We start from the raw sequence: 14,873 nt of genomic DNA, 5'->3' as shown, positions 1-14,873 counted from the left end.
ACCCTAAAATATTCAGCCTGAGAGCTTAATCTTAAAGTGAGATCCACTTTGTGTAAAATGTTAGTATTTATCTAGGGAGGCATAACGTTTAAGTGTTCCAAGGTGAAGCAGGGATGTGAAAATGTCTGTTGTTACAGATGAGACTGTAATCAATAACACTATAAAATGCTTGTCTCCTGTGTGTGGAGGAGTTGTAAAACAGGGGGGCGAGGGAGACAAAGAAAGGGTGAAGGTGTTTTCATAATAGGCAGAAATTTGTTCCTAAAGAATATGGGCTCTCAAAGCTTTCAAAGGAATTATGTGAGAAAGCGCAGACAAAAAAAAAAAGAAAGAACTTGGAAAAAGGGGTGAGCTATTTTAGGGGAATACAAAGCTGGTGAAATCTAGACTATGTCACAAACCCACATTTTCAAGGCTAACCACATATCTACAGGGAATACTCTGTATTTGTGTGACAGTGTCTGTGTCAGTGTGTGTGTGTGTACTGTGGCAAAAGCATCTCAAAGTGAGAGGAAGGAGAGATTAGAGGTGAGTAATGTTAAGAACAGACATCTGGTGGCCTCAGGTGCTCCTTCCATATCTGTTCTTCCGGGTGCTCCTTTCATATCTAGGTTACGCCCAGGACTATCAGGAGAGAGGAAGGAAGGAAAGATAAAAGACGAGCAGTATGACAGTGCAGTCCAACATGCGAGGTTACTCTATGTGGAACAAGACAGTGTCACCCATCAGGTCTGTCAAAGTCAGCCATAAACATGAGGCAGCAGGCAGCAGGACTGGAGGCTGGCGAGGGAGAAATAAAGGGTAAGTAATATGAAAACATCGGCTCGAGGGCGCATGCCATCCATCAGGATAATGCCCTTCATTCTCACCCACGTAGCAGAGAGAAGAGGAGAGGAGGTGATGAGAAAGGGCCATTTTGTCTGACCACAAATGACTGCAGCATTCACAGTCCAGTGGGAACCTTTTGTGCGTACAGAGCCAATCAATCAATCAATTTATTTACAGTGCAGAATCACCACAAAGGATGATCCTGATATACTTTGCACTTAAAAAGAATATATAAGACACAACATACACCAAGATAACAAAACAATAAAGTATTCAAAGGCAATCAAATGATGTAATAACACTTAAATAACCACACCGAATACATCATGGTTTAAGGGATGTCAAAAAAGTGATGGACCCGACTAAGCACTAAAGTTGGCAATAACGAAGTGAATACAGGTAGGTTATTAGTCTCTATTTAAAGATTTCAACTGAACATTAGGGATGTACCCGACTCAGAATTATGTATTAGCTATGTACATAACATTTTTTTGCCAACACTAAATACCAAGAAAAAGCCAGGGACGGTATCATATTAAGTTGCAGAGGGCTGTAAATTCACCACTTCTAAGCAGAAGGCAGAAGATAACGTTATCTCAGAGCCTGACCAAGCAGAGCCTCTCTTCCTCCGGGCAGCTGTCGGCGTCTCACTCAGATTCACACTGGGTCTGCGTCCACAGCTGGAGAGCAGCGTGAAAGTGAGGAGCAAGACTGAGGACCAAAATGTCCCCAGAGGTACACTGCACAGTAAATTACGAAAAAACAATACAACATGGGTGTCTCTGACTGATGATTTGAATCTTTTGCTTTCAGGCCATTCCAGAGATATGGTGCACGGTAGGCGAATGCTCTGAAGCAAACTTTTTTTTTGTCCTCTGAAAGACTGACTGGCAGACCAGCATGGAGAGATCAAAGAAGACGTGCTGGTGTATATGGTGTATATGGTGTATATGGTGTACATAGTATAGCTAAGAAAGGTAAAGTGGTGCAAAACTATGCAAGGCCTGACAATTTTAAAAGAATTGTAAAATCAGCTCTAGCTTGCACTGGTGGCCATTGAAGAGGAGCCATAATGGGGGTTATATGGTTATTTTTTCAAGTTTTTGCAGGGACACCAACTTTGGCAGAAGAGTCATATGGTTTACAAATTGAGAAACAGAGAGAGAAAGCTGTAAGTGCACAACAGTACCTTGTCCACCGCTGTCTCCTCGCAATGCTGTCACTTTGTTCAGCAAGGAGTGGAGAAAGTCATTCTCAGCAACTACCCTGGAGCCAAAAAAACACACACAAGCACACTTGAAAGCACAGAAAAACTGTTTAATCTTAAAACCGTGCAGGTGCTGAAACCTTCGCACACAAAACTGCAATATTGCTTTTTAATTAAAGGGAGGATTCGTGAGTAACCGAGTAGGAGGAAAAGAGGACATACGGGAAGAAGGGGATGAAAAACTGCTTCTCCTCATCACATTCGATCTTCCCTTTGATGAGATCACTGATGTCCATCACTGCCAAGGAAAGGAAAACAAATGCGTCTGTGATGACAAATCAAAGAAACTGCTATAGAAGAATTTATGATGTGGATTCACATCAGTCAGCGGTGACAGCCTCTGTGAAGATTTTGTATATAAATCTCTATCACACACCCTAGTCTAGCAAAACAGGCCCCACTACACAGCCTGATAGCTGTTTTATGAGGTTAGTTGAGGATATAGGCAACTATTTTGAGCCAGTGGGAGAAACAAAAGCCTCAAGGGTAGTAAAAAAGTAGTGGACGGTCATCATCAATATTTTACTTTTGTTTGTGCAAAAGATGACTGTTGTATTGGTCAGCTCCCAGGAGTAAACATGGGTGATAATACCTGCAGCAGCAGCCGCTGCTGACAAATCAGAGAAAATTACTCTGACCTTTAGGGAACAAAAGACTGAAGGACTACTAAAGGCCATTATTGTTGCCTAAACTGGTGACATTTGGCAATGAAATGGGAAATATATTGCAGCTTTAAGAAAGAGGCTGCTAAAAGCAATACTTTTAAGTCTAATAAGTACAAATAATACTTCACACATTGCCTGAACACTTGGATTAGCAATTTAGCAGCACCTTTGACCAAAGAAAGAATTGCGTTGGCTGATCTTAAAGTACCTGCAACCCCAAACGGTCGCCTCAGGCCTTGAGTACACTTCTTGTTGTTTGTCTCTTTCAGGTCCATCCTGCCCACTCTCACTATCTGACAGATCAGATATATCTTCTCTCTGCATAGATCCTTGTTCCCCAGGTCCTGGTAGAGACAAATAGGCAAAAGAAGAACAGAGAGAAAATGAAACAAAAGAAGAATATAGAATGAAGTGGGATTAAGAGAAACAAACGTGAAAAGATAGAAGAAAGACAAGTCGCGGAGCAGCAGGTCATGTGGGAAAGAGGGTGAGAGAGAAACAAAAAAACAATGTAATTTTCTAGAGGGGAATAAATCCACTTATTCATATGCAGTGCTGTGTCTGTAATAATAAGAACCAGTGTGGTAGTGCCCTCCTGTGGTCACTTACTGTAAAGACAACCTTCAGGTTGTTGAGCATGTCTATCTCCTTGGGAAATCCTTTGCTGCCCCAGCGTACCAAGTAGTTCTCACTGCACAATACATGGAAAAGAGTTGTTGTTAATGTCCTGCAAAACTATGCAACACAATATTTTAATATAAAGCCACACACAGCATCAAAATTGCAGCTGCAAAAAAAGCTAATCTCACCCCCCTTGACTGAAACATTGCAGATGTTCTCAACTTGAGAATAAAAAATTGTTCTTTGGGGTATGTACATTTCCACCTACAGGAAGTGATGAATCAAACAGATAGAAACACTATCTGTCCAGTCCAGGACTGAGTGCGTGCTTGGTCCAGATAAAACTTAACTGTGTGTCTCCCTCATCTGTTAGCATTTTTTGGGAGACAATCACAGTGCAGCCCGTCGGATGTACATAAGCAATACTATATGCAGTATACTGATGTGGCATTAAATTGTTTCTGTGAAAATTATGTTCAAATGTTTCAATCATGATCAGACACTGGCAGAGGGATTATTAAAAAGATAGTCAACAAGCCTGACACACAGATAAATGACTATGGGTACATCAGGGTCAATCAAAACAGAGAAAAAGTTCCTAAAACATTCCTGTCAAGATGCCCCCCCCATCTGCCATTTTTTCAAGGGCAGTCAGACAGACAGACAGACAAAGTGAGGGGCTGGGTTGAACAAAAAGAAAAAGCCAAGCATTTAACCGATCAACACACATAAAAAGAGCAAATTAAGTGATCAAATACGATATAGACAAAATAATGATCAGTGATTGATTTTAACTATCAGAAATAAGGAGTAAAAAAAAAATCATCTCTAGAATCTGCACCCTACTGCGCATTTCAAGATGTTTCTGGTGGAGCATCACGTCTGCCCGCTGAGCCCTGTTAATCAGAAGGAGTGATGAGTGGATTTTAAATCCTTAATTACAAACCAGTTTGCTGTCTCTTTTCTGTGGATCTGATCCCTCGCATCTCCCTTCTCCATATGCCTGCTCACCAAAACAAATGCTCAGCGCTCCTTTAGAGTAGTTAACTTCATGGATGGAATTTGGATTGCGATATTCACAATAATAATGTTCAACTGAAAATGAAGCTGTGATAATGTCGCACCAAGCACAGACACACAGGCTGCATTGTTTGCAGAAAGCATTTAAGGTTTGATTATTTTAAAGCTCTGTCAGACGCTAAACAACCATGCCTGATGTGACATAATCCCCTTCACTCCCTCATACTCCCACTGTCCACTAATAAACACATCGCCTGTTGCCTAAACATGATTGGACAATATGAAAAAAGACACTATCACCCAACCCTAAATTATGACAGAAAAAATAGAGATCAGGGCACATGCCAACAAAGTAATGGATGATCAAACAGTGGTGGATATATATTGAGAAAAACATGATCGATCCTCAATACTCCCACCTGCTGTGCCAGCGAGACTGAGATATACCCAGTATGACAGTGAGTGACAGGACTTATCATCAGCACTGTCAGGCACCACATAGCACTGCCAGTCAATATCTGCTGCCCTATAATTTGTGTTTTCTTTATTCGCATTTTTGACATCCTATTGTTCAAATTTAGTGGGGTTCAACAATGAGGTATATAGACACAAGAAGAGATAAAGGAGAGTCTGTGTGGGCTTGAGTGTGTATGTGTGTGTGCACCCTCATTTTAGACAGCTGAGGGAAAAAAATCTCACTAAATGGGTAGTAAGAGGCATATGGAGGCTAAACCCACTTTATTCTTATTTTTCCAGTTTTGATGGCCAGTGTTTCCTGATTTTATGTTCTAAAATCCTTGACATATTTAATTCAGACTTATACACAAAAACACATTAATATAAGCTATACGGAGACAGCTATTCATGGTCACGCACCTTGTTGTCTATCTCAAAGAAATTCAACGCCGCACCTCTACAGTAAATCAATTGCATGGAGGGGGAGTTCAATCAAATCTGCCAGACTTCACCATTGACATCAGTTCATTATTTGAAGCCTAAACAGACACATTTAAACTTGCATATGAACCTGGTGCTTCAAATCCTCAAATCAATGTAAAAAGAACACATTGATCAGCATATACTAAAACACCTTTTGAAGCTCACTGTATACAGCTAGGGATTAAAGCTCAGGGAGAACAAGTGGCACCTGATGATGGTCTGCTTGATGGGGTCATAGAGGGACATGAAGAGCTCTGAGTCCTCTCCGATGCGACAGACAAAGTTCCTGACGAAGACGTAGAGGCTGTGGGTTGGGGAAGACTGGATCCGTGCCGAGATCCCGCTGTGGTCTGTCTGGATGTTGGACTGCAGCAGAGGACATTAGTTGTGGGAGGTTAACTTGGGACAACGGCTTACCAGGAAAAAGGCCAGCCAAAAGCCCTCATTTCAAAGTCCTGACAAATCTGGTTGGCTTGTAGCACAATTAATAATAGCTGGTTTACTAAATTCTGGGATGTGACAGCTGCAGCATGCAGATTGTGGGTTTATAAAGGAGAAGAAAATGATGGAATAAGAAATTCATAATAGAGTACATTCTTTTCTAATTAATAAGCACATTAATAACAGGCCTTATAAAGAGGAAATGCAGTCAAGCCAATTAGGAAGGAAGTGATTTCTTAATAAGGCTTTGCTGGCAGACATAACTGGCAAGCAAAATTTATTGTCTAGACCTTGTCAACATATTTTTTAACCAAATTTAAGAATTTTGGACAAATCATCTTTTTCTTATTCAGGTAAAGCAGATACATGTAAAGTAAGTAGTATATAGTCCCATGCAAAAGTAGGTTTTATATAGGTATATATAGTTATTAGGAGTTAAGTTAATCAACATTTTGACAACAGGTAAATGCAAGTAGAAAATTAAAAAAAGCAGCATTAGATTCAGTGGTGGGTTTCAAGATTTGTAACATCAGAAATGTAGACTTTCAAGCAGTCTGATACATTAAATCAGATAAAAATGTTTGTGGCAATTAGGACCTCAGAAATTCTATTTCAAGACTTTTGAGGCCTCATATGTAAAAAAAATCAAGACTTTTAAAGACTTTTAAAGAGCCCGCAGACACCCAGTAATACCTTTTAACATAAAAAATGAAATAAAATTACAAACTGTGATTTAACCTATATCTGCTTCACAAGAGCCTTTATATTTCCCACTGACGGGTTTCCTGGGAAATCCCGTCGTACACGTTCTTCTTTTTTCTGTAAACTACTGCACTGCATTATCTCTTTCCTTACCTGTTCCTCTTTGATGCGCTCATTGATCTTGGCTGTGGCCTCCTCATGGGCCCGAAACAGACTGATGACACTAGCCCGTTCTGGGTCCAAGATGTTCCCATTCTCGTCCCGAACCACCTGGTCCAGCTCCAGGATCCTGTCAAAGGAGCATTGTTCAGGTGGGGATTGGGGAGATTGATGGAAGGTGTTAAAATGAGTACATTTTATACAAATAAAGGCAACAAGTGGAGATGGGAATGCATGGAAGGAAGCAGACAGAGGACTAACAGAATGGATCAGAAAGGAAAGAAAATGTTACTGAATACTTTGCAGTTAGAGTATGTAAAACAGTTGGATAAGGGAGAAGAATTAGCTTGTATACAAAGTTCTGCTTTGGACAGTGTGACCATATAAAAGTGTGAGCAAGCGATTTTGTTTTTGAGCAGACATACTTGTTGCCATAGTCAATCTTAGAGGTGACTTTCTGCTTGAGCTCTTTGAATTCATCACTGGGCAGAGTGCCAGACAGGAGCTGGGAACGCCACTCCATCAGCTCCCACATCAGCCTCTGGACCTGCTTCACACGCACCTCTTTATTGGCCTGGACAGGCAGATGTAAGCGGTTACACTCAGATATACACACATTCACACACGCAAAGTGTTTTTCCTCATCTCTCTGCTTTTTTTTTACCACAAAGAGCTGCTTCCATATGCTTCCCCACTCCCTCAATGTGGTGGTCACCTCCTTCACCAAGGGCATCTCTGCAGACATCACTACCTCCTCCCCTCTGTAGTCACACATACACATACAAACATACATACATACATACACAGGAAAACGTAACATTTAAAAAAAAAAAAAAAAACAAAGAAAAACACAACTTTTGGAGCCAGATGTAGACTTTTTTACTCCACTCACCCTCGTTTTTCAATGACAACCTCCTTAAGATGGACAAAACTGGCAGGGAACACTCCCTGGAGAAGAATATATGTGGGGGATATGAATAAGAAAAAATAGTCAGTGCTAGATCTCAACTTACCAATACACAAAACTAGAAAAGAAGATCTCCCAGTTGAATGGCATGCCATATGTGTTATGATCACCGTTCTGTTAAAATGAATGATACACAGTGTGGTGTGAAAAAAAATATTATTGTGTGTGAGATCTTACCCTCTGGGCTTTGTTCCTAACCAAGTAGCCTCTGTACCATCCTGAAAGGAAAACTGACTGTCACCTTACTGACATCTCAAAAGGACATGGGCAGCGTTTTGGTGTTCACAGTGAAATGGAAGTTTCTAGACTGCATGAGATAAAACTAGGATGCATTCAACCTTTTAAGTGGTAAAATAACTTAACATGGATTCACTATTATGAAGTAGTATTTTGTCATGCAAGTTATATTTAATTATTAATATGCTAACATATTGTGTGAAATAACATCACATAAAATATGAATGACATGCACACAGCCATCTTAATCAACACTAACATAACTTTAACTGAGAAAAAAATGGTTATCAGCACTGTAAGCAGGCCTACTAACGTTTTATCATTTTGACAATATTTCTACTTTTGGTTTGGTAAAATTATGACTTTGTGCAAAAATATTAGCATATCCTAAAAAGATCACCGATGTTGAACATGTTAAAACAGTTATCTAGGAGCAGCATACACCAGAAGTAATAATAATAATATCATTTTTGTGTTTTGAGGTGTTCTTACCATCACAGACCTCCATGATCTGGACCGCATCTCCTACCTCGAGGGAAAGTTGCTTTTCTCCTTTGCCGACAAAATTCCACTTAACTGAAACAGTTAGACAGTTGTTTAATGGTGATACAAAGAAAAAAACACCCCAAGCAAACAAACAGCAACCGTGCAGAGGAAAAACTGTTATTAATTGTAGCACAAAAGACTTTATGGTTGGCTAGCACTAGTTAGCACGCAGTAAGCTAGCTTGATTGGTGAAGTGCGGAAGTTCTTTGGTAACCTTGGCAACCATCGTTCTTGTCAATTTGCCACCAGTTTAAATGAAGCTTAACGAAACCAGCACGGAAACGGCGAGATTTACGATTATGACCGCTCACAGAGAAAATGAATTACTTTAGTATATCAACGGATTAAAGCCACTAAAGAGCCAAAGATGAACAAAGTTGAAAAAAGTTCAGCTCATGTCGACATATTGTTTGGATCAACTGTCAAACCGTCAGAGCTGCCACAGTAACAAGCATGAGCGTTTCTTTACGCCTACATCTTGTCAACGCCACCTCTCCCTTTTCTCCATCAATGACATGATTCATATTAGGCCTACATGAACAGCTAAATGATTATGTTGGTCAATTATGAGAAAATCCCCTTGAGAGTACTTTGTTAAAAAATAAACAATCATTTAAGTAAAATGCAAAATGCCAAACACTGGCTGTTTCCAGCTGCTTGTGATAGCGAGGCAGCTTTATAATTGCTCACATTTTTCCACAGGTTTAAGTTAAAGATGTAGGTTTAGACTTTTTATGCAATAAATGGTTAAGCTTTATTTCTGTTAAATTTTGCTTGCAGTGAAAGGCCACTCTAAGTTGTGTAGTTTGGTCACACAGCACAATGCAACAGGTATCCAGGATTCCCACACATTTCATGGACAAAGTTTCAAAACAAAACTTTATCTTAACTTTTCAAGGACCCAAAATATTTTTTCCTTGCCCCACTTACCCAGCATTTTTCAAAAATATAAGACTGACAGTCCAACAGTAATAATTTCTGTTTTTATAGTTTCTGGCTATAATAAATGGTGTTATATACATATATATATATATATATATATATATATATATATACACACACACACACACACACACACACACACACACACATATATACATATACATATATATGAATTTTTAAGAGAAAAAAAGGCAAAAATTTTAAAAAAAAATTGAAAAAGAAAAGAAAAATATCACCAATTGAAAAACAAAACAAAACAAAACAAAAAACATAGCCTCCAAACCCTTTAAAATTGGTGGTAAAATAAAAAAAAAAAGTTGTATACCTGTCCCCTAAAACCAAAATTATTTAAAATATTATTTGACATTCCTAGTGGGCTGACATGAAGAGAGAGACAGAACAAAGGGAGAAAATGAAGAAATTTTTGTGATGATCAAATAAAAAAAAAAAACAATTTTCCATGGCGACACATATTAAAGATATGTTACATCATTGGCTAGTTCCATGACTTTTCCAGGTCTGTGAATTCACTGTTATGTCACACTAATGTCATTTAATTTATTACACACAAAGAATCCATGATTTTTCCAAAACTTTTAATGAATTTTCACTAGTTCCGTGACTTTTCCAGGTATGTGAAATTCATGACTTTTCCAGGTTTCCCAAGACTGTGGGAACCTGGGTATTGCAAGTTTTGAGCGAGCATGCCATTGGTATGCTGACTGCAGGAATGTCCACCAGAGCGGTTACCCATGAGCTGAATGTTCATTTCATTGCCATAACTGATGTCCAATTTTGTTTCCATAAATTTGGCAGGACATCCAACCGGGCAGCAGCTGTGGCAGACAGTCCTGCTGCAGTCAGCATGCTAATGGCATGCTCCTTCAAAACATGTGACATCTGTGACATTGTGTAGTGTGATAAAACTGCACATTTTAGAGTGTGCTTTTAATGTGACCATCCCAAGGTACACCTGTGTAGTTATGATGATCTTTAATGAGTATCTTGATGTGTCACACCTGTCAGGTGGATGGCTTATCCTGGAGATGGAGTAGTGCTCACTAACATGGATTTTGACACATTTAACACAGCCAGTATCTATCCACCTATCCATCTATCTATGTCTGTCTATTTAGTGCACAGAAAGTCTTACATCTTTAACTTAAACCTGTGAAAAATGGTAACAAAAACAAAAAAATGGTGCATTAAATTTTTTGATTAGTAAACATAGCAACATTTCATACATTTGAAATCAACAAGCAATAAAAAACAACTGAACACGATCATTTAAGATAAAATAAAATTACATTTTAAAAAACAGATCAACTGAAAAAATAAAAACACAAAATGAAATAAAATATTACAGATATTTTCAAATTTTCACTAACTAAATGAAAATAAACTAGCAGTTTTAATAATCATGAGCAGGCTATAATTGTCAGTTTCAGCCTTAGATTTACTGTATGTGAGTATAAGCAGCAGGGGTAATGGTTGCAGCAGGAATACGAATTGCATCAGCAGCATGGCACAACAAAAGAGTAGGAAGAGCTTTGGCAGCAGCTACTCAGCACTGGGTGTCAGTTTGTTATAGAAAGTGAGCATAGTACTGAAACTGGCGTTAACTGTCTGCAGTAGCAAACAGGCTTGCTTCGCTCCCTCCTATACTTAATGTTTCGGCAGTAAACAGTCAGACAGCTACAAAATGACTGCTGATTAGCATACTTCTTGCGACTGTATGTGGTATACTAATTTTAGACCAATACTTGTGTACAATACTTGTACAGTTCATAGCATGAGGTGGTTTCTACAGTAGCCTATTTAGATGCACAGCTTCAAGGTAAAAAAAATGTCCCTCCTTCTTCCTCCACTTCCTGTGTTGTAGTCTTACTAGTCTTACACAGCACAGGAAGATATTCAGTCTAGATAAAGTAGATAACACTTCATTTGGTAATCTTATTAGTATTTGATTCAAGATGGGTTTTTTTTTTATAAATTCACTGCCTTATTCACCATTTACCTATTAAGCCATAGAACTTAAAATTTTAAATTTTCAACTCACTTTCTACAAAACAAACTTTATGCCTAACTTATTGCAAGTAACTGATAAATCAATGCATCTTCTGCAACAGGCCAGTGAACCTTTGCTATTACATTCTGTAGTAGATGTCCAAAATCTGTATTCCTTCTAAGTCTGTGTCTGTCTCGCATATCTGACGGCAACATATGCTGATCAGCTCGGCCATATTCAGCCCACACACTACAGATAAACTCCAGATTGTACTTAGAAGTTTAAGCATCTAGGATTTGTTCCTGGAGCCGAAATCAGTCATTCCACACCTAACGCTGTCATTTTCAGGAATAATTTATCTTCTTGAGTCTGTATTTTTGCACTGTGTAATGCATAAAGATTGCCTACTGACTGCCTCTCATTTCTCCATCAGCTTAGGGTGGATGGTGATTTATGATTTTAGCACACACACAATCCCCTACACTGCAGCAGTTATAGGTTCTGTTGATTTTAGCGTTTAAGTTCTGTGATAGAGTTAAATCTGATGTGTATATCCTGATGTTCTGTGAGGCCGTCTGCACCTGCTCACATCCTGTTTAGTAGGAAGTGATGGGCATCTATTTTTTCTTATTGACAGCTTGGAGAGTTTACAGTCACATCTAAAAACGAGAAACACGACAGCAACATGTAGCAACACAAAGACACACACTGGTGAGCACACACTGACTTACCTACACCATACCGCTCCGTGGTGGTCCTCGTCCAAGGAGCCATCACTGCATGTAATCCTTTACCTACTTTCTATTCTGAGTCTTTCTAAATAATTCCTACCTCTGTGTTTTTTGAGGGTGTCTACTAAATTTTTCACTTCTGTATTTTTTCTTTTTACTTTAAATGAAAGCAACAAGCCCATCCCCCTTTGCCTTTTCTTCCTCTTCTGCCTCTCCTCTCTTCCTGTCTTTAGGCCGTGAAGGGGAAGTGGGTGAGTACAACAAGGTGGAGTCCTGTAGAGCTCACAGGCCTGCGCAGTGTGAACAGGCTCCATTTTGCAAAACTTCAACAACTTAGTTTCCTGTTACAGAGCGGTTAAATAGTAATAATGTATAGAATGCACATTCATTCTCAAATCGGAACAGAATAAACACTCACAGTGTTTAAAGACATTGGACCCTGGATGACTTCAATCGCCAGTCTGCCGGCTCCTGCTGTGTGCCCTCACCTCTTCTCTTTGTGCATCATTTATCAAGCTTTTGAAATTCAAAGTGACGACGCGGCATCACAGGCAATAGCTTGATGTGCGTCCCTGTACAGAGAATCTCACCTCACCATCACTTACTGTCTCCTCCCTTCACAACAAGAAAGACTAAATGTCACCATGATCAGACTTGATGCTTTTATCGCTAATAGAGTGCCACAGGGGCGACGTTTTTCTGTAGGCTGACACGGAATTTAGCCTCACCCTGGTTCCCTCCTCAAAAAGCCTATGGGATTTTTCCGTTGGATTTTGGGTCATTGCAGAAAATAAGCTGTGCAGTGAACAAACCTTTATGATAAGCTTCACATATGAAAACCACTTTCAGAACTTTTGAAGCCAAAATGCAATCCCCGGAGGTAAAAAGCTGCACAATGAGGCTTTAAAATTGTATTCAGCAGGGCTCAGCCTCTCACTTCACCACTTGTTAGCAACTACCTTATTTAATACACATAAAAGCTTCAGCGTTCATAGTTGGAGTATTTCGTGATGTATTTTATGTCATAGAGCAAAACTTGAAAGTCTCTTATACTTGTGTTCAACACAGACTTTATTCAAGGCATCTAACCAAAAACCCACATTCAAAAAACCTGCTGACTTGGGGACCAGGGAACCAAAGGTGCTGTTATACTGATTTCCTGGTTTTAGGACTCTTTCCTAGGGTACTCCATAATTTTATATTAAATGTATCACTTATTACAAATGCACATATTCTTGCAACTTCACTCTAATTCTGGTTCGGTAAAAGAGAATTGAGTGTCTCTGTGGGCTGGTCAACAGCAAGACAACTAAACTCCTGAATTTCTAATTGGGAGTGTCCCAATATACTGCTATTGACAATAACTGTAATGTTTGAATGATATTGATATCATGCTGATAATACACATATGTATATACAATAAGATGTAATATTGTTTAAATAATCACATTATAATTCACTTCCTTTTTTTTTTGCAGTTCTAGTTTTGTCTTCCTCCCCCCTTACCACCTGGTTCACTATCCATTAAGTGTAATTACTTTGTGCAATTTCTACATTTATGGTTGTAGACTCTATCCATGTCCCTACACTCGTATTTTGAGTATACTTAATTTGCCAGAAAAGAGACAATATACTGACAGATGAATCTGACTGATGTCATTATTATTATTATTATTATTATTATTATTATTATTATTATTATTATTATTATTATTATTATTTCAGATTTGTTATGGATATTGCGATAATATCGTTATCCTGACCTCTTCTGGCCACAGTAATCTATCTCTAACTTTATAAAAAGTCTTTGTCTCTGAAACATTGAACATTTCTGGAGAGATGATAATGAGAATCTGTCTCACTGTTCTTGCTAAAGCTGTCACACAACAGGTGTGCAGTATTCATATTTTTCACATTTTGTTTTGCATTCAAAAAGAATACTAACTCATATAGCTGATAAACAACATGAAGGACTGCAGCTCTGATCCTGCATGCATCAGTTTGGGAGTACCTCATATCCATGTGTCCTCAGAAAGCAGAAACACACCAGCGGCTCCAACAGCTTCTGGACTCCTGGGTATTTGAAGGAGGCTGGCATCAGCTGAGCGAAGGAATCGGAAGGGGGTGCGCTGGTGGAGAGGATCAGAGAGATAAGGGGAGAGGCATGTTGTTAAGGGCCTTAGGTGGTGAGTAGATTCTTGAATTTTATGCTGTGTTTAACTGGGAGCCTGTGGAGGTCTTGGAGGACTGGGATGACGTGGTCACGTGAGCGGGTTGTGGTAAGCAGGTGGGTGGTAGAGCTCTGTACATTATTAAGTACATTGTCTGTGGTTCCATAGAGGATGCTGTTAAAGCAGTAAAGCATGAATGTTACAAGTGCATAGATGAGTGTTTCTGCAGCAGGAGGTGACAGTGAGGGTTTGAGAACAGTTACGGATATGAAAGAGGGCTGTTTTGATGATGTTGTTGACATGGAGCAGGAAGGACAGGGTGGGATCAAAGATAACACCAAGATTGCTAACTTGGGCGGAGGGAGTGAGGATGGAGCAATAAATATTGGAAAGCATTGGTGGGTCTGATAAGGGAGTCTGCTATTGTTGCATTTCATTAAAGTTCTGGTAAGTTTTAAGTTATTTTACCTTTAGAGTTCATTTTATATTTGTTTCTCTGAACACAAATATTACTTCATCGAGCATGTTGCTTTGAAATTCTTGCTGCCCGGTTTTATTTAAGAAACTATGACCATTTTATTTCTCTCCATCATCATTTGCAACAACAGAAAGGGATTTTTTGGCTGAAT

The 14,873-nt window shown here is 39.1% G+C and overlaps 1 protein-coding gene across 1 annotated transcript in view; it reads right to left on the bottom strand.

The window, feature by feature from the left end:
- dock2 (dedicator of cytokinesis 2) overlaps positions 1 to 12,302 on the bottom strand; it is a 141,515-nt gene extending 129,213 nt beyond the window's left edge. The window contains exons 1-12 of the mRNA XM_088081072.1: positions 12,074 to 12,302; positions 8,339 to 8,422; positions 7,787 to 7,827; positions 7,535 to 7,590; positions 7,307 to 7,403; positions 7,068 to 7,216; positions 6,637 to 6,772; positions 5,549 to 5,706; positions 3,370 to 3,451; positions 2,969 to 3,104; positions 2,258 to 2,333; positions 2,018 to 2,094 (exon numbers count right to left, since the gene is read on the bottom strand). Coding sequence (XP_087937198.1) covers positions 2,018 to 2,094; positions 2,258 to 2,333; positions 2,969 to 3,104; positions 3,370 to 3,451; positions 5,549 to 5,706; positions 6,637 to 6,772; positions 7,068 to 7,216; positions 7,307 to 7,403; positions 7,535 to 7,590; positions 7,787 to 7,827; positions 8,339 to 8,422; positions 12,074 to 12,116 — 1,135 coding nt within the window. The 5' untranslated portion in view covers positions 12,117 to 12,302. The remainder of the gene's footprint in view (positions 1 to 2,017; positions 2,095 to 2,257; positions 2,334 to 2,968; positions 3,105 to 3,369; positions 3,452 to 5,548; positions 5,707 to 6,636; positions 6,773 to 7,067; positions 7,217 to 7,306; positions 7,404 to 7,534; positions 7,591 to 7,786; positions 7,828 to 8,338; positions 8,423 to 12,073) is intronic.
- Positions 12,303 to 14,873: the final 2,571 nt, after the last annotated feature.

This window comes from Plectropomus leopardus, chromosome 8 (genome assembly GCF_026936395.1).
Source record: "Plectropomus leopardus strain MGB_pleo_1.0 chromosome 8, ASM2693639v1, whole genome shotgun sequence".
NCBI lineage: Eukaryota > Metazoa > Chordata > Actinopteri > Perciformes > Serranidae > Plectropomus > Plectropomus leopardus.
Note: the sequence above shows the minus strand (reverse complement) of the source record. Positions and strands in the feature narration are given on the sequence as shown.